A 26,602-nucleotide genomic window follows, 5' to 3' on the forward strand; every position below is an offset into this window, starting at 1 on the left:
ATTATTTGCAGTTCTTCCAGAGAGAAGATTTGTCTCTTCTCTACCATTTATTTGTTTATGGCAGTATGGGCTCATGTATATTTTATACTTTGAGTTATAATCCAATACCATGTTACTTATTTTCATGCTCAACTTGTGCCAACTATGGCCATTGGGAGTTTTTTCACATTGGGTCCTATACAACTCCATTATTTTTATTTTTCATTGAGTACTTCCTTTCTGTTATTACAAGATGTTTCTAGTATCACCTATTTCTCCAAAGAGCCCTGGTTTCTTTTATTTGAGAATGGTATTTGAAACCAAGATCTGGGTGTTGGCTGTGCTTATTGCTACTGGGACATCATTGTTTCTAAACCTTCTCAATGGACAGAGCTAAGTAATGTATGTATGCATGCGAACCCACACTCGTACAGTTTTGAATAATAAAGATAAACAACTTTCCATTTTAGACCTGCTCACTTTAGTTAGAGGAAAAAGCAACTCCTTCCTGAATAGCTATGTCTCAGGTGGTTATCAAGAGAATGTGTTTCCTTCTAAATGTGGAGCCTAAAAATGGTATTCTAGGGAATAAAAATGATTTTTTAGCTAGTACATCCCAGCTCCAAATATTTGCCGTGCCTGAGTTCCAGATGAATGTGAATGAAGTCATTTCTGCCACAGGGTATTATAGCAGTAAAGGGAATAAAATTCTTCTCACTTACTGTAGCTCTTGCTACTCACCTGAGAATGTATTAGATTTAAAGTGTACCTCAACTTAGGCTCCATAGAAAATGGGTCTGAAATAATCAAGTTTTTTGCTAACACATTGATCTTTAATACTGTTTTGTCATATATTTTATGTCTCCGGTATTATAGACAGTTAAAGATAAAGTTACTGAAACCATCAAGATCAGAAACTTAAAAGGTCACTTATAAAGCATAGGGAGTTAAAGCACTGGCATATCAAGAAATAAGTTAAAGTTTATATGTTTATATTTCTACCCTCTTCTGATTTTTCTTTGTATTTTACTTCAAAAGAATATCTTTTATTTTTTCATTCTGTTCTTGGTGTTTTGATTTCTACATTATCAAGCTGTTCACCAAAAAGGTGTTTTTTTGTTTTGTTTTTTACTTGTTACTTTTCTCTAAAGACACTTCACTTTTCACTTTTAGTCCCAGAACCATTCCCCCACTCCACCCCCCATCTCCCTCCCACCATCTAAGAGCTTGCTCTGGCACAGTTGACTTTAAAAGATAAGAAGCTAGAAATTAATGCTTCCTCAATTTCCCTCATTATGTATCTTTCAAAAATATTTGTGGCAAAGTCCCCAAAGTATTTTTTTTTAAATAGAGACTTTTTAAAAAAATTTTTTGGCCATGCCTACCAGGAATCTATCCCACGCCCCCTTCAGTGGAAACCTAGAGTCCTAACCACTGGACCGCCAGGGAAGTCCCCCCAAAGTAACTTTTTTAACCTGATTCAGTGCTTGAAAAAGTTCTTGGTTTCCACCTCATTCTCCCCAGTTTGAGGAGGAGCCATTTTTACCTTCCATGCACTTGCAGTTCCAAGGTCTTCAGAGGAGAAATTGTGTCATTGATTTCTAAAACCATCCTATGCCTGTGATGCTAGGACCCACCCACAGTGACATGGCTCCTTAGCATTCTGTGTTGCCCCCAGAAGTTGGTCATTCTCATAATGATACTATGCTTCTCCCTCTTGGGGCTCAGACCTCATACTAGTCCCAGGGTCTGAATCTCTTGTGGAACGATGTTACCCATGGTTCTCTCAGTCCCGAAGGTGAGGTATGCTGTCTTAGCAAACCAGAGGTGAGAACTGTCTTCACATCTGAGAGGCACTGGGTACCCATTTTACAGATTAGGACTGGCTTAGGAGGAAAGAAATGAAAAGACTCTCCACCAATGACCAAAGAGTTATCAATTCGCTGTGAATGTTCATAGCTGTTAACTCTCAGTGGGTACTTAACAATCATTAAACTGGGTCATCAGCTGAATCTAGAGGACACCTTGGGAATAAACAGAGTAGTTATTAATTTGTTGTAGAATCAAAATGGTTTTATGTTCTTTCACCTAGCCCTCTAACTTGCTTAATATAACACCTGCATTTAGTATTCATAACATGCTCTTTCACAATTGTTCTTAAGTGTGTATGTGTGTTTAGCTTTTAAATTATCTTCTATATTTTTTTATCTTTTCTACTGTGGCTAAAAACACTGGTAATGATTCTGATGTGTTCCTTAACAATGTTCTTTTAGTCACTGTCTCTCTCTCTCTCTGAAAATTCCATCCAGCTGTCAGAGATGGCTGTGTAATTATAATAATTCTGTAATTGTGCTCTTTAGAGCTTTGCAGACAGTGGGAGGAGGTGATGGAGCAAGTCTGCTTCTGCCCATGGTTCTATGCTCACCGCCCCCCTCTTCATCCCAACCAATCCACACCCCTTTGAAGAATCAGAAAATAAAATTTCTGAGAAAGACTATTTCCTGTTTCCAAAAGGAATGGTAATAATTTCATATTCCATGTGAGTGAGTTGTTGAGGGATGTTCATATATTTTAGTACATGCAGACACATAAAAATAATTGTTATTCTTCCGTTTGTATTTTAGCTGTCATTTTTGTTGAGATTTCCTAAAAATAATATAAGCCCTTAAAAAAATTCTGTGTGATAGTAAATGGGATCTGTGTTCCCACCATTAGAACATTAGTTTGAACCAACCATATGAAATTCCTGTATTTGTAGGTCATACATGGTCACATGGGGGCAATTGCATATGATTCCAATGCATTTCTCTCAGTGACCCAATGGAAAGAAGGGGTTCTTAATGCAGAAAATAACTTATCCTTGGATTTTTAAATATTGTGCTTATCCTGTTTCTGGATAATGTACAGGGCCAGAAACGCCAGTGCTTAGTTGTATTTAATAAATTCAATTAAATAAGTTATTTATACATAATATATAAGTATTAATTATTATTAAGTAATAATACTTAATCATGTTAAATAAAAACAAATCCCCTTATATCTGACCTGGAGCATTTGCTCAAACTCTTTCTATTTCTGTAGGAGGCCTGAAAAAACAGGGCGAACTCACCTAGCCAGTTTATTTGATGTTTGTTTTCATCTTTGAAGAATAATGAATAGACTCTATGAAAAATGAACCTATAGCTTCACAACAGAGCTAAGAATAACAGAGTTTTTCTCCTGCTGTCCATTTTATTAATCCAGCAAGTAGAGTAATCAGAGTCAGTCTGTCTGACCTTGTACAAAGAAGTTAACCTATCCAAAGTGCCTCATTTATAACCAAAAGAGGCTTCATCATACATTGCTTATACCTTAGGAAAAGAAAATGTGAAAGTTTTATACTTTTAACTATTCACTTAGTAAATCCTTAGTAATTTCCTGCACAAAGGTGGAGTTAATGGCCTGCGATCATTTTTACGCACATTGGGATTTTTTTTTTACTTGGAGAGGTTGAGGTTTCAAAAGTGAATGATGGAGACACTCTTGAGCGGTTTTTACACTTTTGCAAAAGGAGAGCATCAGTGTTGTTAATAGCTAGGAACAGGATTCATTTGTTCCATTTGAAGTTAATTGATTTCTTAAGTGCACAGGTACTGATGAATCAGAATAGATGTGATCGATCAAAACACATGGTCGTCGTAGCTGGATAGGTCTTGGAGGCCTGCTCTTGTGTTTTAAGTTGCTAGATGGCAGTAGTGGGTGGGACATGGTTTGTTAGAGGGAGGATGGGATGCCTCTCATGAGGAAGAATTTCAGTTATAACTACCTGGATGGCCTTGTCACTGCTGGCCAGTGAAACATCAGCCCTGATCTTAATGCAGGTCATGGGGCAAACTCTATAGTGGGGATAAGCAAGGATGCTGTGAGAGCACCCGAGAGAGGCCCCTAATCTCTCTTGTTGATGGGGTGGGGGCAGGGGCATGCGGATGCTTCCTGGGAGAGGTAGTCATGATTTAATGCGTTAAGGGTGAGCTGGAGCACACCTGATAGAATGAGGGTGGGACCTTACAGCATAGTATGAAGCCATACGCTGTAGACAAGCAACTCACTATTCCTGGAATAGAAATGGAACTGGAGCGTAAGGAAATGAGGAGGGTCCAGGCCACGCTGTCATAGGTTTTGTATGCCAGACTGAGTGAGGTGCTTGGGCTTTACCCTGAACCACTGGAGAACTAGTGAAAAGTTTTAAGCAGAGGAATGATATAAAATGCTCATTTTAAGAAGATTATTTTTGTGGCTATGAGTTGGAAAGATTTGAGAGGGACAAGGCTGGACATAGGTTGACTGGAGGGATGTTACACCACTCAGGGAGAAGTCATAAGGATCTTAGCTAGGGTGAGAAATAGTCAAGTTCAAGAAATATTGGGAAAATAGAAGTTCTTTGTGATTGAATGATTCATTGATTGTACATGGATAATGAAGGAGAGGCAAGAGATAAAGACGTTTCTGATTTGGATCCTGAGATGGTTGATTGGCCACTAACTGAAATAGGAAATCAGTGGGCAGATGAGATTTGCCTTGATAAAGATGCTTAATTTAGTTTGGACCATACTGAGTTGAGGCATGAATAATTAACATAAGAAAACAAAAGTTTTTATTTCTCACTCACATAGAACCAAAGTGAATACCCCTGATTTGCAGACAGCTCTCTTCTGTGCAGTAATTCAGGGATTGATATTCCTTCTATTCCGTGGCTGCACCATCTTCAACATGTAGTTTGCAGAAAAGGCAAGGGCATGGAGCATTGTTCTTGAAGTTGTTATGGTCCAGCCCTGGAAGTATTATATATCACTTTCACCCCGTTCCATTGGTCAGAACTTATTCATATGACTAATCCTAACTTCAAGGATGGCTGGGAAATGTGGCCTCTGTGGCCAGGAACAAGAGGAAACAATCTGGGGAATCAGCCAGCAGATTGTGCTACAGGGTGACTGGGAAGTTTTTGGATATTGAAATCTGAAACTCAGGGAAGATCTGAGCTAGACATGTAGCTTTAGGAATCATCAGAGACAGGGCCGGTTTATATCATAAGCATATAGATGAAGTCACTCGTGGAGAACAAGTGGCAATAAGAGCAGGAGGCCAAGGGCAGAGCTTTAAGTTGGCCAACACACAAAGCTCGTGTGGGAAAAGGATGCTAGAAAGGAGCCTGAAAGCCTCAAGTTAGGAGGTATTGTACCATGGAAGCCGATGAGTATAGAGAATTTACAGATGTTGATGGAACACAGTGTAAAATGCAGTAGAAAGTTTCAGGAATGTATAAAGTAAACCTACAAAGTGTGTACTGAATCAAATGATTAAATATTAGAGACTGGATTGAGTAGTTCTCACTTCAAGGGCATGGTCAAGGAGAAACTGGACTTCAATGTGTTGAAGAATCTATAGAGAGGGGCTGTGGAGAGGGGATAATTGAAACAAGATCTCAGAGAGAACAGGAGCAACAGTGCTTACTAAAATGAAATTTTGAATTTATCCAAGTACTGCTTTTTTGACATGCTTTTTTTTTAGCCCATATTATGATTGATAACTGATATTTGTTATAAGCAATTTTGTTAACTTACTTAGCAATAAAGATATTATTATATTTCTAGTTACATATTAATTGGTTTACATGATCAGTTCACCTGTCCTGGGAAATACAATTAAACTTGGAAAGGAAAATCACATTTTTCTTGGTTTTGAATACAAAGCATAACAGAAAAGAGAAATATTCTGCTGTACCTTTGTTATAACTTTGCTAAACTAAGGCAAATTTTTTAAATCTTTTATATCCTCTCTCTTTGTATTTAAACAAATGTTGATATCATGTTTTTATTTTCCCTCTCTCCTGCTCTTTAGCTAGGAACATGTTTAGAGACCGCTTTCTTTCCTAGAACATTTTTTAATAATGGGAAAGTGAGACAAATAAAGAGGCTTACATTTGGATTGAGGTGGATACTTAATGCTCTGGTGTTTAATATTGAACAACAAGCCCTAGTTTTATAAATAAATCACAGCTATTTTTCCCTTTTTCTTACAGTTGATTCACATTTTCCAGTGGGGCACATAGCATTAGTTTAAAATGCTTTAAAAATTGTTTCTGTAGATTGTACATTGTTTCTCACTTAAGAGCAGAATATTTAAAGGTAACAAATCTGAAAATAAGCCATTACTATTTATATACTAATGATAAAGATGATGGCAAGAATCATTTTCAGTATGTTTTATGTTTTATTTTAAATGGCATTTTAATAACTTCTTTCACTTTCTTTAAAATTCTGATATTAGGAAATAGGATCAAAGTAAATAAAAATATATTTAAAATATTGATTTTGATTTAAATATATTTTCTAGAAAAAAGGTAGATGATCATGTTCATTTTATTTATTATTTTTGCGGTACGTGGGCCTCTCACTGCTGCGGCCTCTCCCACTGCAGAGCACAGGCTCCGGACGCGCAGGCCCAGCAGCCATGGCTCACGGGCCCAGCCGCTCCACGGCATGTGGGATCTTCCCGGACCGGGGCACGAACCCGCGTCCCCTGCATCGGCAGGCGGACTCTCAACCACTGCACCACCAGGGAAGCCCAATCATGTTCATTTTTTATTCCTAATTCTTATCTTAGTTCCTGGTTCATAATAGACCCTGAAAATATTTGCGAATGGAGGAGTTGAGTCAGTATCTTTTTAGAAAAGTTTTGTAATTGTCATAATAGAGGATGCAGCATTCTAGTGCATTTTATTGCAGTATTCTTTCCGTACTTGATGTCAGAGTCAGTCCTTAACTGCAAAAAAATGAGTTGGCTATGAAATGAGTATCCAGCAATCATCTCTCCATTATGCTAGCCAGAATACATTTTAGAACTAAAGTTGCCCCATTCAAGAAATGTATGTTTGCTGATGAGATTTAAAAGAAAGCCACGCTTTGTGTCACTCTGGCCCAGTGCTTCAATCATGACCATAATCTCCTCTTCATTATAGGCCTATTTTTTCTCCGTATCACTTTTCTCTCTTGTGATTTATTTAAAGGTATATTTTTAGTTCCTTAACTTCTCTCTTTTATCAGCTTTTTATTTTGTATATTGATTAGTTTGTTGGGTTTCTGGGAGGGAGATGAAGACGGAGGTAAGATCTGTATCTCAGCTCTATCAAATGTCAAGCAGTGTGCTGGACATTTGGATAAAGAGGTAGATAACAGTGCCGAGGACAGTATCTGGCATAGTCACCTCCCTCAAAGAGCAGTGGTAAAACATCTTAAGAGGCCTTCTCAGGTCCTCCCTTTGTTATGCAGCTGTAACAGTTCTAATTCTACACAATTCTCTCCCTTCCATAGAATTCATTTGGGCAACACACTACTGCATTAGTCACACCAGCTGCTGTAACAAATAAGCCTCCCGATTTCAGTGGTTTAGCACCCTGTGTTTTTCACTCATATTGAGCAATGCAGTGTGTTTCTGAGTAAGTGGGCTCTGCTACACATGGTCATTTAAGGACCCAGCCTGAGGGAAGCTCAGTCATCTGTGAGGACACCTTGGATGTCAGTGTCCAGATTGCAGAAGGTGAAGGAGCGTGAAGCATTACACGTGAGAGGTTTTTATGGGCCAGAGCCTGAAACCACAGGTAACACCTCCCTCTCTTCCATTGTCTAGCACTCAGGCACATGGCTACCCCAGCTGCAGTAGAAAACTGGGATATATAAGTAGTTGATTCCCAGAAGAGTGCCTGCTGAGCTGGGCTGAAAGGTGGCGTTGAATTTCCCACTTGCATCAGAGAGGATGTCTTATATCTCTTTTTTTCTTCTGGTATAGATAGAATAAATTATTTTCCTTTAGTAATTGATTCTGTTTCAGAAATCACTTGGGAATTGAAATGGAAGAAAATGTTTTCATTTCTTTTTCTAATACGATGAACTTACTTAAAAAATACAGAAACCAAATATTTGGAGGTTTTCCGGTTAACCTGCTAGAAATGCTTTCTCTTAGGAGACACTGCTGTTCTCTTCCCCATCTGGCAGACTACCTTTGTGAAACGCCTCCTCTGTGACATCCTGCTGAGCCTCTCCCTCCCATTCCTGCCTCTCCAGGCACAGTTAGCAGTTGCATCCTCGGTGCTCTGCTAGAACTTGAACATACCTATGTTACTTGAAGCCATTCATCCACTCATTCATCTAAGCACTTATAATGCAATAACAATAATAATAATACGGTGAAAGAAAGAAAAGAGTTGAAATTCACTGTGTTAGAATTACATACCAAATAGTGCCAAGGATACAGGGAAAAGGCACTTAGCTCTACCTTGGGGATGAGGAAGAGGTGGGGAATGCTTCTTTTAGAGGGAAGAAGTTTGGTTCAAATCTCTTTAATTATGCATGGATGCTTTCCCTTCCCCCAGTGATGAAGTTTATGAGAAAAGAAGCCTGTCTTGATCATCTCTAAGTCCAGCACCCAGTACAGTACAGGCTCATATTAGACACTCAGTTAAATGAATTGACTGAAGATGTAAGGCAATACATTTATAAATTTCTGTTTACTCCACATCCATTCCTCATAACAACTTTATGATAGGGCAGATATTCTTATTCCTGGATTATAGATAATGAGCCTAAATACAAAGAGATTTGGTGTTTTGCAAATGTCACACAGTGGGTTAATAGATCTCAGGTATTCTGCACCTAATCTTGTCCATTTTTTACTCTTGGAAACAAACATGTAAGTATCAAAATAGTGCTTTGAAATTTGTAGCGTGTACTTTGAAGACAAGACCTGAGACCACTTGAATCTCTTTGAGTGATGAAGACTGTTCATTTACATTGAGTCAAGGGATAAAGTTCTTTCTAACAGACACAAAGAGATGGTTCTTTCCAACATGTTTTATAGCTCTTTACATTCCTGCCAGCACAGTGTTATGTACCCAGCTGATGCTCTATAAATCTTTCTTAAATAACTGACGATGATTTAAAATATGTACATCAGATTCACCTAAAATGGACAAGCTTCCTGTTAGAAGCTGTCATATGCTTTTACCAGTATCATTGTGTCACAGGGGACAAAATTTGCCTGTGGTATATTCTAATTCAAGGCATTTTTTTTTTAATTCAAGGAATGTTTAACACACTAGCTTGGTTTCTGGTTTTCTTTGGCTTCCTCATTCTTCTGGCACTTACACTCTTAGTCTGCCCAAGGACACTATCTATGGAAGCTCAGACTGGCTGGATGTTCTCACCACAGCAAGAACATGTTGAGACATTTTTAAATGGAATAGCTTTAGTGTCTTTTGATGTTTTAAAAATCCCAAACTTCCTTGGTATTGGAGTTTATGATAGACATTCATTGCTTCCATCTCTAACTTATCCATATTTTGTACCATAAAGTATCAGTGTTCTCTTCAGAAATGTTATGATCTGGTGCTTTACTTATTAAAATTGCAGCTAAGGATGACGGTATGGCTTATAGAAGTATAAAATTACACATTTCCACATGGATATTCTGCTTCATGGCAACCTTACACGTCTGAAGACAGACTCATTTTGTCCCTTCCACTCCTTTCTTGCACCACCTCCCAACCATTGCCAGCTGCTTCCCAATGTCATTTAGTGGCAAGCTCCAAACCATGAAGATATCCTGACTACTTACTCCTTTGTTTTATACTGCCCATCTAATTCATGTTCGTGCAGTGTTGCACTGACCTCTAAAATGTTTCTGAAATCAGGGGATTTGAGACCATGTTTTAAAGCCAGGTATGAGTGTATTGCCTGATTTCCTTAAAGGTATGAAATTATGGGAAAGGAGCTGAAAGCCCTGGAAGAGTTTACTGTCAAATCAGCAAGAAGATTTTCAAGAAAAAATAAATTTTCAGGAGGTTTCAATGTTAGAAACATTTCTTTTCAATCTACTTGAGTAAGAATTTATTTCATCATCTCTGGGGACACTTGCTTTTTCCAAAACTTTGTAACCAGGAGACAGACTAGACAGTGGGAATTATTCAGAGTGTGTGGCACAGAGAAGGTGGTTGGTAAATGTTTAATGAATGAGGAGATAGATAGATGAACAAAAATAGAATGGTCTTGGTGAAGGTATCCTGAAGTCTGCTTCTGTTTTCTGTTTTTGCTTAACAGAAGTATATTTTCTTGTTTCGTTTTGATGTATTTTTCTAACAGCAAGGTAAGTGCCAGGTTTTAGAAAGACAGACCCACCTTTCATATTAATCATTACTAGGGGAACACCACTAATGCCTTAGTTTATTACCTAATGGCATTTTAATCTGCAGGAAATCCAAGAGAGTGCTTTAGAAAGTGTCTGTGATTGAAAGTGTCAGTGGTGCCAAGTACATGCTTAAAAAGAAAGAAATGAATGTCAGGGGCATGTGGATTTCAGTCTCATATGATTGTAATAAGAGTAATGTGCCAAGAATTTTGGAAAGGTTCTTAAGTTTTTTCTTATCCAATGATTGACATATTGCTAATATAGCGTTGACAAAGTAATGTTAGCCATACTCAGTGAATGTAACATCATAATATTTATCCTGAACTTATTCTTCAGCCACAAAATAATAGAACAACAGGATATTAAGGTCATAAAGCTCAAGTACTAAGCAATGAAGGTCAATGAGTTTTTCTCACTAATTATTCCAGCAGCTTCTTCTTGCAAGTTAATTTTGTTCTGCCACATACTAAAAAGGTGAAAGAGAATTACTTCTTTTTATTTTTTCAATATTTATTTATTTTTTGGCCGTGTCGGGTGTTAGTTGAGGCACGTGGGATCTTTCGTTGTGTCATCTGGGCTCTTCGTTGTGGTGCACGGGCATCTCTCTAGTTGTGGCACACAGGCTTAGTTGCCCCGCAGCACGTGGGATCTTCATTCCCCAACCAGGGATCGAACCAGTGTCCCCTGCATTGCAAGGCTGATTCTTAACCACTGGACCACCAGGGAAGTCCCAAGAATCACTTCTTATTTTCTGTTTGTTTTGCAGGGGAAGATGGTGAAAGGAATGGGAGGGGCTATGGATCTAGTGTCCAGTGCCAAAACCAAAGTGGTGGTCACCATGGAGCACTCTGCAAAGGTAATGAGAGCTGCTTTTGGAAATTCACACTACACTGAAATCCTGTACACCAGGTCATGCGACCATTGTTTTTATTGTTTTCTCTGGATCACTCAGCTTGATAGCGTTTATATTTTAGAGGAAAACGTTACAAATAAAGACCATTATTTATTATCATTCAGCTAAATGTTTGTTTTAACTTTGAAGCAAACATCAGGGTGTTCTTTGATTATTTGCCTCACACACACATTAAAAGTAAAAGCTATAATGTCTTCAAAAGCAGTGAAAAGATGTTAGGGCAGATGTGTTGATTCAGGTTTATAGATATTTTAATTTTATTTTTATTTTTTTGGCCAAACCCAGTGGCATGTAGGATCTTAGTTCCCCGACCAAGGATCGAACCCGTGCCCGCTGCAGTGGAAGCACGGAGTCATCACCACTGAACCACATGGGAATTCTCTGATTCAGGTTTAAAAATGATTATAGTGGTTGCTATCTCTGTGCAAAATGAAAAACACAACAGAATGTGCGTTTTTAACAGCAGTTATTTTCAAGTGGACACTATGGCCTCTTACCAAGTCTGTGGAGGTGCCGTTCTGAGACAGTGTTAGAAAATGATGGACTTGGTGATAGCAAGTGTTCTATTCTGAAGAATATTATACTTTTATTTTGATAAATCATTGAGTATTTATTGAATACCTATTATGTGCTGGGCACTGCTGGAATTTAGCAATGACCAGAACTAGACAAGAATCATTGACCGCATGGCACTTACATTTAATGATAATATCATTAGCCTATCATAGTGATAGCTCCCATTCATTGAGTTTACTAAAGTTTACTTAGTGCACGAACAGTACACTAAGCTCTCTGTGTATGTTTGCCTGTAAAAGCCCATGAACTTGATATAAGTATTTTTGTGGGTCCAGAAACAGAGCTTCAGAGAGGTTAAGTAACTTGCCTGAGGTCACATAACTAGTGGAACTGAGATTTGGCCTGGATACCTCTGACTCCAAAGCCTAGTCTTCTAAATAACGAGCTATCAGTATGACTTTCTTCCTATTCCAAGTCATTGTCTTTGAAACAACTGAGCTTAATTGCCTTCCCCACCTGAATCCCTGGGCTTCTGATGATTTGCAAAGTTGATATTGGGTGGCAGGTACCCTCTTCACCCTCTATACCTTTGCTCATTCTCCTTTATAATTCTTAGTTTTAAAACAAAAGCTACATGTTCTCACCTTGATACCTGCTATTTTGAGTGGAAGTGGTAGTTTGCCCTTTTTTATTTTGTGATGCAGCATTGTGGGAGAGTGTGGATCTGGAAGATTTGCATCCAACTTGCTTCCCCTGGGGAGTTCTGTTACAGAGTGATAGGTGCCATGAAACAGTTTCATTGTGAAAACTGTAATAAATATGAAATTATTATAAATTGCTTAGTAAACAGTGAAGTGAGCAGTGAAGCATAAATATGGAGCAATAGAAATGAAACCAACACAGGTGACTCCTGAGCGATGCCTGGCAAAAGCATCCAAAATATTTCATTTCAGAGGCAAAAGGATGCCACGCATGAAAATCAAATCCAAAGCTTTTCTGGAACATACTGTCCATTTGGAGAAAACTCTTTCCGACTTTCCTTTTGTTGTTACTTTAATGTTGACACATAGGCACTGAAGTCCGACTCATTTCAGATTATTTTTGTGCATTCGTTTTCAAAACATTGGGCCTGTATTTCTCTCTCTTTTTTTCCCCGAAGTGTTTTCTTTCTCCTCAGGCTGGAGTTTCTGACAGAGGAAAAATGGTGCTTCAAACTTCCAATTAGAAGTCCCTTATTAAAGCTTTTCATAGAAGCGAGATAATGTTTTTTAGCATTTCTTCTTTTTCTTCTCTCAGTGGGGAAATTGGCACTAAGTTTTAGACCAGAACTGAAGTTAGATATTTTTCCCTACATACTTTCATTTGACAAACTAACAAAAAATATATTTGTGATTAAAATAATAATAGTGATTTGTTTATACCTAATAGTTAGATAACCTTGAAAACTAACCAACAGAAGTTTCTTTTCTTGCCATCTTCACTTTGTACTCTTGGTCCCAGAATGTGTGGTTGCTTCTGTATATTGTTCACCTGGACTTACTGTTATTGGCCCAACTCAAGGGAACACGGGGACCTCACCACTTCTTTCCTGCTTCTTTTGTCTGCCTAAAGGTTGGTAGAGGTTGGAAAGGAAATAGAGAGGCGAGGTCTTTCACTCCTGGTGGCCTCTCCAGTTAATGACCTGTTCTTTTAGACATGCCAGGTGACTTCTGCTGCCTTATGAGTAAGTGAACAGCCTAGGGGGAGAATCCCCAGAGTTTTCTAAGACACAGAGTAGAAAGTTTGCAGTGAAAGATTAAAACCTGAGAAAAGAAACATAATCTTGTATTCTTGTGCTGCTGGGTTTTTTTTCCCAGTAAGTGGGTGGAGCCATCAACTGGCTTTCAGGTGCAGCTTTTTTGTTTTGCTCCTTTCCTTCGTCGATAGGGTTACAGATGCAGGTCACTTATAAATATGGTATTACCTGACCTTTAAAAATGTTGCTGTAGGGCCTCCCTGGTGGCGCAGTGGTTGAGAGTCCGCCTGCCGATGCAGGGGATACGGGTTCGTGCCCGGGTCTGGGAGGATCCCATATGCCGCGGAGCGGCTGGGCCCGTGAGCCATGGCCGCTGGGCCTGCGCGTCCGGAGCCTGTGCTCCGCAACGGGAGAGGCCACAACAGTGAGAGGCCCGCATACCGCAAAAAGAAAAAAAAAAAAAAAAAAAAAAAAAAAAAAAAAAAATGTTGCTGTAATCAGACAAAGGAAACTCTTTCCTTGCAAGTCTTTGCAAGCAGCCAGCAGCTTCTGGTATTTGAAAACTGACTGCCTGCTTGTGTTGCTCTAGAGTAACCAGCATAATATTTCCCTTGCCTTAAAACTGCCTCTGGAGACATGTGGCAGGCACTGGCGCCAGACTGGCCTTGGAGTGTGGCTTTCATTTAAGCTTAGACATCAGGGTTCCAGGCAAAATTGCAAAGTAGGCAGAGTTTTTGGTGTCTAGCCACCTTCTTACTTAAGCTTCTTTTGATCTCTTGGCGTGTCCTTCTTTTGCCCTCTAAAAATTGGGAGAAATGAAGGAAAGGAGTAGGAGTTTGAGTCTTTACTAGATGCGAGGCCCTGTGTGTGGCATTGTGCATACTGGATCTATAAACCTCTCAGCGACCCTCTGATGTAAGGCTGGAATGTAGACAGGTAAGAAACTTGTCCAGGTAAGTGGCAGAGCTAGGAGTTTCCCTCAGTTTGGTCTAGTCATGTTCATCATATCATACCATGCTGCATCCTCACCTACGTTCCCATCCACACCTGCCCTTTTCTGAAAGCTTTAGGTTTCAGAATTACCTCTTTCCCTTTTTTCATTTTCCCTGGTCAAAGCTGTCCTTGTTGAGATAGATATCAGCAAAATATTTAAAAGAAAACAGTCTCAGAATTGTGTCCCTTAGTACCCATCTCCTCTTCTTCCCTTTTGTATTAGAATCTTCCCATGTTTTAGTTGGGCACAGAGTAGCCCAGTGACAGACTACATTTCCCAGATTCCCTTGCGTGTAGATTCATCTATGTGACCAAGTTTAAGTCAATGGGATTTGAGCATTTGTGCAATTTCTGGGTCATGTTCTTAAAGAGAAAGCCGATTTCATTGGACTATTTTTTGTCCCCCTCTAGCCTTCTGAGAAAAGCCTTAGCTGCAACAGCAGCCTTGGAACCAAAGTTGTAAACCACGTGCTGAGGCCTGCAGAGCTGCCCCACCAACCTAGATCACTAGCTGCCCCATCCTTTTCTTTATCAGTTCCTTCCAGGACTCCTCATAACTTCATCCTTGGCCCTCTGTACTTCTCACCCTCTGCACCTTTCTTGGATGCTTTCTAAATCTTTGGCACCAACTATTATTTTTCACTCAGTGGCTCCCTAATCCTTATTTCCTCACTGGAATTCTCTAATGAACTCTATAACTGTATTTTTTCCCCATTAGACAACTCCACCTGGTTGTTCCATAGCTACCTCAATCGCAGCACTTATACAAGTGAAATCATCATCGTTTCCCCTAAAAATCTTCCATCTGCTAGCTCAACTGGAGAAGTGATGATCTCCCAGCCCCCCTCTGGAAAGGTACTCGTGGAATTTCTGCCCCTCCCACTACACCAATCACTGTACATATTGCATCTACAACACCCCTGTAATCTGCTCCATTCTGTGGATTTCTACTTGTTTAGGTCCCTGTCACATCTACATGGGTCACTGTTGCAGCATCCCAAAGGTCCTCTTCCTGCCAGACTGACCCTCTTTCCTGGTAATCAAGCACACCACTGCCAAAGTGACTGGTCTCAAACTAAAGCTGGATCGAGTTAGGTCCACATTATTTAGTTCACCTTGGCCTCCCAGCCTTTCGTCATCAGCTCCCCAGCAACCTACTTTACCCTTGTTTCCAGGGTTTCAGTTCTGCTAGGATCTCCACATTCACGTTGTTTCCTGTTCTTAGGCGTTTTCACATTCTGTACCCCTTCCTTTATCTGACTCACTCCTACCTCTACACCATCGTATATAAATGAGCCAACATTTTATGAATTTGCTGGCTTAGCGTCTTCCATCCTCTAGACATGATGAATGACCAAATAAATATTCTTCGAGGCTTTGTCTTGAAATCTGGTAGAATTATCTTATGTGAGTATGTTAATTTACTTGTTTATGCAGGCATCAAATATTTATTGAGGGCCTACTATGTGTCAGGCACTATGATAGAGTCTGAGGAAATGAAAAATAGATAGGCATAGTTCTTCCTTTAGGCAGGTCAGAGTCTCATGGGGATAGAGTCATAGAAACCAATACTTAAAATAGAAGAGTGTACAAAACAGAGTGCTTCCCATGGGATGTAGCATTTGCATGGAGATCTGAAGGATGGGGCAGGGTTTGAAGGGACTAGTGTGTTGCAGGTCAAGGGAATAGGCACTGGGGTGTGAAAGGACAGTGCATGCTGAGGGATTTACAATTAGGTCCCTGTTGTCAGAGAGCAAAGGGAGAAGAGTTGGGTGGAAATAGACACACACACACACACACACACACACACACACACACACACACACACACAGTCTATCCTCCACACAGTGGTAGGAATGATGTTTTAAAAATATAAATCATGTTATAGCACTTCTTCCTGGGCTCAGAAACCCTCCACAGCTTCCCATCTCCCTTAGATTCAAGTTCAGAATTCCTTATACTTTGTCCCTAAGGCCCTCCCTGGCTTGTCAGCTTCAATCCCAGTACCTCTCTGACTCCATCTACTAGGATTCTCCCACTTGCCCACTGAGCTCCAGCCAGACTTTCTTCCTGTAAGTTTCTGGAACATTCCAAGCATCCTCCTGCCTCAGGGCCTTTGCACTTGTTATTCTCTATGCCTGGAAAGCTCTTCTTCAGATATCTACATGGCTCACTTCCTCCGTTCACTCAGGTCTCTGCTGAGAATACCAGAGAAGCTTTCCCTGACTATTATACAAAACAGAATTCCCCCCTCTTCTGATGATTCTTCATCTCCTTTCTTCACTAGAATGTAAGTTCCATGAGGGCAGGGGCTCTTTCTATCATAACAACTGAGGAAAATCATGCCTGGTGCATATTAGGAATCAATAATTGTTGAAATCATTAGTTCTTCAAATAATAATGATACTTTGAACATATAGAGCACTTTTAACTTTTTCCAAGCAGTTACATGTTTATTGCCTTTATTTTATCATTACAATACTCTTGTGGGGTAGGTCTTATTGTTTCCCTTCCAGAGGTAAACCAACCAAATTTCATAGGGGTTAAACATTCCGATAAAAGTCAAGTAGAAAATTACGAGCAAAAGCAAACTGAGAACTTATGTATCCAGCCCCTCCGTTTTCTGTTACTAAACTTTTCTGTCTGGCAAATACCATCACCACTAACAATATAAAGGAAAGTGTTTTGTTTTTAGTATTGTGTACTGGAAATGTGTTCCTAAGGGTATAACTCTCAGAGCACAAAAACAAAGAAATTCAGTCATAGTTGTCATTTATTGGAAACAGGCAAAGCTCCGGTACTTATTTTTGAGAACATAAATGAGAGCTCTATTTCTAAAACAGGCTTAGTTTTTATTTCTATTACAGTAGGAGGTCTGGGTTCTAAAGGATAAAAAGAGTTATAATTATATTGTTATGAAGTTGAGAATAAATCTTTGTGAATAATATTTTTTATTAAGTCCAATCTGTATCAGATAGCGAAGGTGTCATATAGAAATCTTGAATACTGTTTTACCTTGTCTTTGCTTTTTGTGCAGAGGAACTATAAAAAGTAAATGAGATTTATTAATCCTCTTTATTTTGGACCAAATGTGTTACCAAAAGCCAGCAAATATAAAAGAGTTTTTTAAAAATGCTTTCTCGGAAGCATCCTTGAGATAAATTTTCAGCAACATTGAAAAGTATCCCAAGATAAAGTGTTCTTTTGTTAGGATAATTTGTAATTAACATAGTTTCATCTGGTTTAATTTTTTTTCCATTCATAAAAGCTTCTCAGTATTTTATAATTTGTCAGTGAAACTATCTCGTGTCTAGGATTGTTTGGGAAAAAACGATATTCACCATTAAAAATAGAAATCCTTACATGGTTTTGTCTTTTCTATTTGTCCTTTAATGATGGACATGCCTGCAAAAAAATGTTATAATGGAAGAAAATAGCAGAACACAGTCCATCAACCAATAAACACTTCAAAATGTCTTACAGAATTTAATTAAGCAAGTAACTTTAAATTCTGTGACCTTGAGCATCCATAGTTCTTGATAGGAAAGCTAACACTAAGAGCAGCTTTCTAAGGTATCACAGCAATTCATGGATGGAAAGAGAAAATAATTCCTGCTCAGTCCCGGGCTCTGCCATCCTTAGTCTAGAGACCATAGGATGCAGTCTTTAGAGAGAAAATAAAAGGCCATGATAAAGAGGCCATGTATTATATTGAAGAAAAATGGCCTTCTATTCTAAGATCTCAAAGCCCTGAAGACTATTTTCAGGGAAATGGCTTGCTGTATCTATTGTCTCATTTGGCCAGTCTTCCCCTGAGAATGTGCCTGTGTAACCACAAACTGTTATTACATCCACATATAAAAACCATTTGTAATAACAACTAGTCTCTGCTTCATAGCTAGCTGAGCCTTTCCACTGAAATCCTATATGGATTGCTGGCATCCCTACCAAATAGGTGCTGTGTAAAGGCCAAAAATATTCCATGAGGATAAACTCAGTGTGAGTAACATCATCGTCATCTTGTCCTTTTATTCTGTGTACCTTGAATTTCTTTCTTTAGCAAATCCCATTTTTCTTTTCTGGGTACCACATCAATCATCATAGTGATGTGACAGTCATGGGTCTTGTAATACAGCATTCCCCAATTTTTATGTCTGTTATGTGTGTGTTCATGTGTGTGTATAGAAGGAAGGGGCAAGGGCAGTAACACTCTGGCTTCCTCCATGATATTTTGGCAAGCCCTAAGAGAGACCTGTCCTTGGTTTCATTGTGCCACCAGACAAAATAAGGAGTATTCCCTTGCCAAGGTCAGCCTTTGTAGCCCTGCTTTTCAACAGATTAATGCAAGCCTTGCAGCTGTAGGAGAGAGCAGGCAGAAGAGGTAGAATAAGTATTGTATAATTCACTCAGTTTCTCTCTTTACTTATACATTTGTATGTTTCATACTGCAGTCTTTTCTTTTTGTTTGGCTGTGCTGCATGGCTTGAGGGATATTAGTTCCCTGACTGGGGATTGAATCCGAACCATGGCAGTGAAAGCGCCAAGTCCTAACCACTGGACCACCAGGGAACTCCCCATACCACAGTCTTGAGGTGTCTTTGCTACTCCCTTTGCTCATGCCTTTATCTGCCTCCCCAAGCTTCATAAGCCCCTTTGCACACCTCTGCTAGCTGCACTTCTCCTAGTGAGCTCAGAGATGCTGGGAATGTACAAGTACATTTCTTAGGACTAAAAGCAGCCTCCAGTGTTCCATACCCACTCAGTCACATGGTATTTTACAGCTCCTATGCTGTTGGAGTTCCTTGGATTGGAATTATAATAGACAGCATTTATTGATCGCTGTGGTTTGTCTAGTACTCTACTCATTGCGGAAGATACAAAGATAAATTGTTTCAGAGTCCAGTGGTGGGTAAAGAGAGGGCAACAATTACAACATATGTGGAGAGTAGAGGAAACACAGGAGCACCTACGAGGTGCACCAGACTAAGAAAGTCCCTGGGACACTGGGGTGGCGGCACTGGATAGGGGATGTTGGAGATGGTTTCTCCAGGGTAGATGACACCTGAGCCAAGTCGTGAAGAATAGGGAGGGTGTTGCCATTCGAACGTGGGATGAAGGAGTACAGGGTGGTGTGTGTTTCAGGTGGCGTGAATACACCTGTAAAGACTCGGTCCCTTAAGGATCAGCCAACTTCTAGACTTTGCCTTCTTTGTACTTGATCACTAGGGCTTTCCCAAAGAAGAAATATATTGCAGCCACATTGAAGAAATACTTAACAAAAAAGATAGGCATAAAATGGGGTTTTATGTAAGGCAAAATCTTACATGAATGCTCCATTGCCTCAGGTGAAAGAAATGTTGACATCAAATGTAAAAATCATCATGTTGTAAAAAAGAGAGCTTGTTATTTGGGATTAAGTTTATTTTGATAACACAAAGCTTATTGTAATGATAAGGGAATTTATTATCGTTTAAGCAGAGTCATTTATTACTGAAGAATTTAGTAATAAATTGCACACAGATATCTAATGAATTAAAAAGAGATCACCATGAAGCAAGTAATAGAAAGTATTAACGCTTTCGGTCATATAAAATGAAAACGGTGGATTCCTAGATTTTGAAGGAGGCCTGTAAGTGATGCAGTGGGGAAAAGAGAAGCTGGAGAAGCAGGTGGAGGAAAGAGATTTAGCTATTCACCAAGGTTATGATGAAATTAGGAAATAAGGAAATATCAAAATCAGGAGCCCTCGGGTCCAGTCAGAGAACTTTTAATGCTACATTTGGTATCCGTTCCTCTGCCTTTTCTGACCTTTCTTCATGGAGAAAGAAAGAAGCAGAATGATGAGGATGAACAAGACCCCACTCACCCAAAATATTCGAATGTAAATTCAACCCCTCCTACTTCACTGCACTTGCAGAACATGTCTTCCTGCCGTGATCAGGCGAGGAAGACAAGGCAATCGCACAGAAAACTACAGCACAGAGAATTTAAGGGACCAAATGACTATTAAATGGCAGAGTTAAGATTCAAAACCAGGTCTTTGGACTCCTAATATAGTGTTCTTTGCTACCACACTACACTGTATCTCCTTTTCAGGATTTATTTTTAAATGCTAAAAACTCAGTGATTGTTCCTCTGTGAATCATAGAACTTGGTAAGGCTCAGCCTGGCATGGTTAGAATAGAGTGCTCAAGTGGGCGTTAGTCATATTTTGGCTTCATAGCTAACCTGTTGTTGGATACTGAAATTGTGACGTTCTTTAATCTCTCTTTGCATCCCATTTTCTCTTCATCCTTGATCTGTGTTATGTCTTGAAGCTCAGAGTGAATGGAGTCATCTAGCTACACTGTTCTCACTGCAAGAATACTCTTGGTGCCAGCTTCCTAGGCCAGCCATATGGTTTGCTCCCAAATACGTGTTGCCGTTTCATTAGTTTTGTGGCTCTCAGGAATTCTGTTTAGGCCATTTTCTGTGTAATTCTATGTCCAACTTCGTTTAGGAACTTAAGAGCTCCTGAAGCATTCCCTGATAGATTGTAGAAATGTTAAATATAGGTTCTAAAAACAGCACAAGCTTATTGAGCACCTGCTAAGTATTGGACACTTAAGATAACCCTGGAGGTAAAGTGATGGATAAGCACAGACACAGGAACCTTGCCCAGCTAGTGTGGAGTAGAGGTAGGCTTTGCACTCAGGTCCTTTGGCTCCACTCTGAACCACTGAGCTATACTGTTTACATGGAAAATGGTCTCTACAAGGTCTCTGTTGGTAGGGCACAGTTAATTCTGTCAGTTGAAATACACGCTTGATCCTAAACCAGCGTTGGTTGTTCATTGAAATCCAAGTGGCTGCTTTCACATCAGTTGTAGATTTTGCTCAAATAATGAGAACAAAGTAAGAGCTCCCTGCAGAAAATGTTCTTTGGAGGCCCACAGATTGTTCACTTTGTTCGCAGGCAAACCTGGAATTCATTGTGACATGTCTTATTTGAGTTATATTAAGTGTAAGGAGTCCTGACAACTATTGAAGTTCAAATGTTCATCATTAATTTCAGCTCTTTAATTAAGCTTCTGTGACACGTGCAAGCTTTCTTTGAAATCTGGGAATGAAAATGGATCATTAAAAATGAAGCAAAAATGAGGTTTCATTCCTACAGCTATAAATTGTCTTACACATTAAGACCCAGAAGCATATAACTTGTTGTTAAAGGTATAACATCTATCTACTCTATGTGTATTTAGCACTACTTTTGACTAAATTAAAGTAATAGAGTTTGTCTTCTTTTGAAATCCACCCAAGATTCCCAATAGACTTCCCTTTTTCTTCCCATTCATTCATTCAAAAAATGTTGAGTATCTTTTATGCCATACACTGGGTTAAGTATACTAAAACCCCTTAATTACTAGTATGTTGCTGAGTTGACAGATTATTACACGCAGTAAAATCTTAATTAAGCCCAGTTATTTGAAATCTCTTGCCTCTGATCGTACTTGGTATGGCAGCAGTTTTGAGAGAGAGGTAAACCAGGTAGTGGTGCATATTTCAGAAGGTAAAACATTGAGATGGCTAAAGATGATGATGACATCATGTGTGGTGCTTTCAGATCCAACAAGGAAGCAATAGAAGCATTTCTGCCATTTTTAATAGAAGATCTAAACTGTGATAAATTAGCCTTCAGCCTCAAGGGAAATATTAATTTAGGCTTCTGGTGCTTGATACTTAGAAAGGAGCTGAATCATAATCAGAAGAAAATGATCTGAAGATCAAATCATCAGAGCTAATGTGTCCACTGTGCTCCATAGATGTGACCCAGAGGCCACCTCTATACTGGGGGCTGGTAGGGGGTGGGGGAAGGAGGTTAATGGGTGAAAACCTGCTTTCCACTCTCAATCCCTCTTTTATGTTTGAAAAAAGGGTACCGTGGCTAAAGGAAACTTTGAAAAAATGTGACTGTAGACCAATGCACACATTTTACCAATGAGCAAACTGAGGCTCAGACAAATTCCAGGAAAAGCAAATCGCTATATAAGAAAGTGAATATAATCACGGTTTTCTACACTGACTGGCCCAGCAATGAGCCATTTTACATAGCCGTTTTGTCAGCAGGTGTAAATTCTGATTATTGAGTTACCTACAAATTGTGATATAGCTATGCTGGGAGAACCGAACATAATGAAGGATGGGGGTGTGTAAGAGAGTTAAGTCTCCATACACCCCAATAAGAAGTTAGTAGATAATATCTAAAGCTGATTAATTAGGAAATAAATAGTCTGGTCAACATAGTATTAAAAAATTCAGAGGCTCAATGGAACAGAATACAGAACCCAGAAATAAACCCACACACCTATGGTCAATTAATCTTTGACAAAGGAGGCAAGAATATACAATGGAGAAAAGACTGTCTCTTTAGCAAGTGATATTGGAAAGGTTAGACAGCCTCATGTAAATGAATGAAGTTAGAATACACCCTCACACCACACGCAAAAATAAACTCACAGTGGCTTAAAGACTTAAATATATGACATGACAACGTAAAACTCCTAGAAGAGAACATAAATCCTAGCAATGTTTCCTTAGGTCAGTCTCCCAAGGCAATAGAAATAAAGCAAAAATAAACAAATGGGACCTGATCAAACTTATAAGCTTTTGTACAGCAAAGGAAACCTTAAACAGAATGAAAAGACAATCTTCAGGCTGGGAGAAAATATTTACAAACAATAAGACCAACGAAGGTTTAATTTCCAAAATATACAAACAGCTCATACAACTCAATAACAAAAAAATAAACAACCCAGTCAATAAATGGGCAGAAGACCTAAATAGACATTTTTCCAAAGAAGACATTCAGATGACCAATAGACACATGAAAAGATGCTCAACGTTGCTAATTATTAGAGAAATGCAGATCAAAACTGCAATGAGATATCACTTCACACCAATCAGAATGGCCATCAAATGCTGGAGATGGTGTGGAGAAAAGGAAACCCTCCTACACTGTTGGTGTAAATTGGTGCAGCCACTATGGAGAACAGTATGAAGGTTCCTCAAAAAACTAAAAGTAGAGTTGCCATATGATTCAGCAATCCCACTCCTGGGCATATATCCAGACAAAACTAATTCAAAAGATACATGTACACCTATGTTCATAGCAGCACTGTTTACAATAGCCAAGACATGGAAGCAACCTATATGTCCATCAACAGATGAATCGATAAAGATGATGTGGGTGTGGGTGTGTATGAATGGATAAGGAAGATGTGGGGTACACACACACACACACACACACACAGGAATATTACTCAGCCATAAAAAGAAGAATGAAATAATGCCATTTGTAGCTACATGGATGGACCTAGAGATTATGATACTAAGTGAAGTAAGTCAGAAAGAGAAAGACAAATACCATATAATATCACTTATGTATGGAATCTAAAGTATGACATAAATGAACGTATCTATAAAACAGAAGCAGACTCACAGACATAGAGAACAGACTTGTGGTTGCCAAGGGGGGTGGGCAGGGGAGGGTTGGATTGGGAGTTTGGGACTAGCAGATGCAAACTATTTTATATAGGGTGGATAAACAACAAGGTCCTATTGTATAGCACAGGGAACTATATTTCAATATACAGTAATAAACCATAATGGAAAATAAAGTAAAATTTATTGTAAAATTAAAAAAATTTTTTTAATGCAGAGGTAGAAAGAAAATGTAAAATAGTACATAAGGGCTTCCCTGGTGGCGCAGTGGTTGAGAGTCTGCCTGCCGATTCAGGGGACACGGGTTCGTGCCCCAGTCCGGGAAGATCCCACATGCCGCGGAGCGGCTGGGCCCGTGAGCCATGGCTGCTGAGCCTGCGCGTCCGAAGCCTGTGCTCCGCAACGGGAGAGGCCACAACAGTGAGAGGCCCGCGTATTGCAAAAAAAAAAAAAAAAAAACGCAAAATAGTACATAAGTAAATGCTAAAAAAATTGAATTTTGATTTCTGTTCAGAGCAGGTCTAAGCATACAGAAGGGAGGCAAAAACTGCTGTTTTCTGTGAATATGTTGTTTTTAACAAATAAAATTAAAACTTTTTAAAAAAGGTATATTATGCATTTGCATTCTGTGTATGGTTTCTACCCTTGGTAAATACTAGGTTGTTTGTCAAGGAGACCATCCCCTGGAAGAGAAAAATTAGCAGGATGCTAGAAGTGAAATTTCTCCATCATATGATCTAAGGGCTGAGGCTTGAGGGGTCACATCTGCGGCAGGATGTTTCCCAACTAAATCGGTTATGCCTTTGGCTATTCATTTGGCACTCTTCCTAAATTATCTTAGGGACACAAGCTGCCTCCAGAAAGAAAGTAAAAGCATGACTGGGCAAAGATTTCAAACAGACTGTACTTAGGAGACGATTTCTCTGACAGTTCCTGTTTGTCCTGTGTTACACCAGTTCTAAGTAAGATTTGGTTCCTAACTACTCTTTTTAATGTTTCTTTTTTCAAACAGGGAAATGCACATAAAATCATGGAGAAATGTACATTACCACTGACAGGAAAACAATGTGTCAACCGCATCATTACTGAAATGGTAAAGTGCCTTTCTCTTTTATTTCCTCTAAATGTCTACCACCTTTTTTTTTTTTTATAAACATTCTAGAATTTTTTTGTTACCTTCTAAAAGTGTGTTACATTGGTAGTCATAGGATTAATTTAATCCGTGGGTAGACCGAATAGGAAGATTCATCAATTCAATGTTTCTAGATGTAGAATTCTTAATGTGAAATTCTCTGGAAATATGCATATGCATACAGAATTGAACTACTGTCCTTGGTAACTTTGACAGTGTGATATAATAAAAGTTGTATTGATCCTTATACTTGGGCTATTAAAATGGATGATATATACAAAGTTAAGACTATCTTTCTTCTTGCTTTCCCAAATCACGAGTACAAATTGTTGGATCTCATTTTAGGAAACTCAGTAAAAATTAGGTTTTAATCATTTAGGTGCAAATTGCAATACAGGCCCCACAGTGAACCAAGAAATCTATTCTTTGGTTCTTGCATGCTTTCAGCCCTCTTTTATGAAGCAGACTTTAGAACACACCAGCCATTTTAGTGCACCTCTAGATTTTATCTTCCCAAATAGAAAATATTGGTTAATGGTACAACTGAAACTGCTCAGATCAGAGAGAAACATCACTGGTGGTTGCTACAGTCACCTTTCTGACCCAGATTTGAACCTAAGATGTTGGAATGACATAGTTCTCATAAGTGAGCTGGAAGGGTGTCATTTTCTTTATTCAGTATCTGATGAACCACAAAACAGAATTCTCTAGATCAGCGTTTGTTTCTTTGTTTTCTCTTAATGATGCTGCTCCTTTGGCATTAATCTGGTTTAGAACCCTCATTCGGGTATGGTATGAAGCACCCTAAAGCAGCCTTTTGAAGTAGGTTAGAAGGCTCATAATACTTTTCAGAAGCCACATTTTAAGGAGAGTTCTGTCCTAAATGGTGCCTTCCTCTAGGTTTGTTTATGTGGAATCCATAAAGATGACGTGTAGAGAAGAAAAAGTGGATAAAAGTGCAGGATATTTTATCTCACCATTTATTCCTTGAGTCTTATCATTTCGTAAACCCCTCCAAAACCATGGACAGGACTTGTTGAAAAGAATCCATTACTTTGAAATCAAAGACAAGACAGTCCTTGATCCTGTTTTCTTTAATAAAGTAAGGTGGTACAGCTTCTAAGGATAATTCCAGCAACATTTTACCCATGATCTTCCTCTTCCCCCAGGTAAGCCCTCTCCCTACATCCCCACTCCATATATGCCCTGACCTTGTTCTTACCAGTTTAGTGCTTCTACATGCAACAACTCCCACTCAACTCTACTTGTCCAAATCCTATCCATCCTTTAAGTCTAATGCAATTTCCGTCTTCATCATGAAGAGGCTTCAGATAGCTTAGCACTCACAACTTCATCTTCAGAGTGGTCCACCTTTCATTTTGGCACTTACCATCTAATACCTACATTTCCTCATGACATTACTCATACATAACTTTACTGCCATTTAAAAAAATCTACCCTTTCCATCCACATTGTTGTTTCATACATTTATCCATTTAATAAGCATTTTTGAGCTCCTTCTCTGAAGCTGACTATTGCCAACAGTGGATACAGAAAGGAGGACAGTCTTTGCCCCCAAGGAGCACATTCAAGGAGAGTAGACAGCAACAGTACCAGCCTGTATTAGAGTAACACAT

General features: G+C 39.1%; 1 protein-coding gene across 1 annotated transcript in view; it reads left to right on the forward strand.

Annotated features, from left to right (window-relative positions):
* OXCT1 (3-oxoacid CoA-transferase 1) overlaps positions 1–26,602 on the forward strand; it is a 135,968-nt gene that overhangs the window by 97,304 nt on the left and 12,062 nt on the right. The window contains exons 14-15 of the mRNA XM_082622362.1: positions 10,964–11,053; positions 24,846–24,926. Coding sequence (XP_082478488.1) covers positions 10,964–11,053; positions 24,846–24,926 — 171 coding nt within the window. The remainder of the gene's footprint in view (positions 1–10,963; positions 11,054–24,845; positions 24,927–26,602) is intronic.

This window comes from Mesoplodon mirus (assembly GCF_964341445.2).
Source record: "Mesoplodon mirus genome assembly, chromosome: 5".
NCBI lineage: Eukaryota > Metazoa > Chordata > Mammalia > Artiodactyla > Ziphiidae > Mesoplodon > Mesoplodon mirus.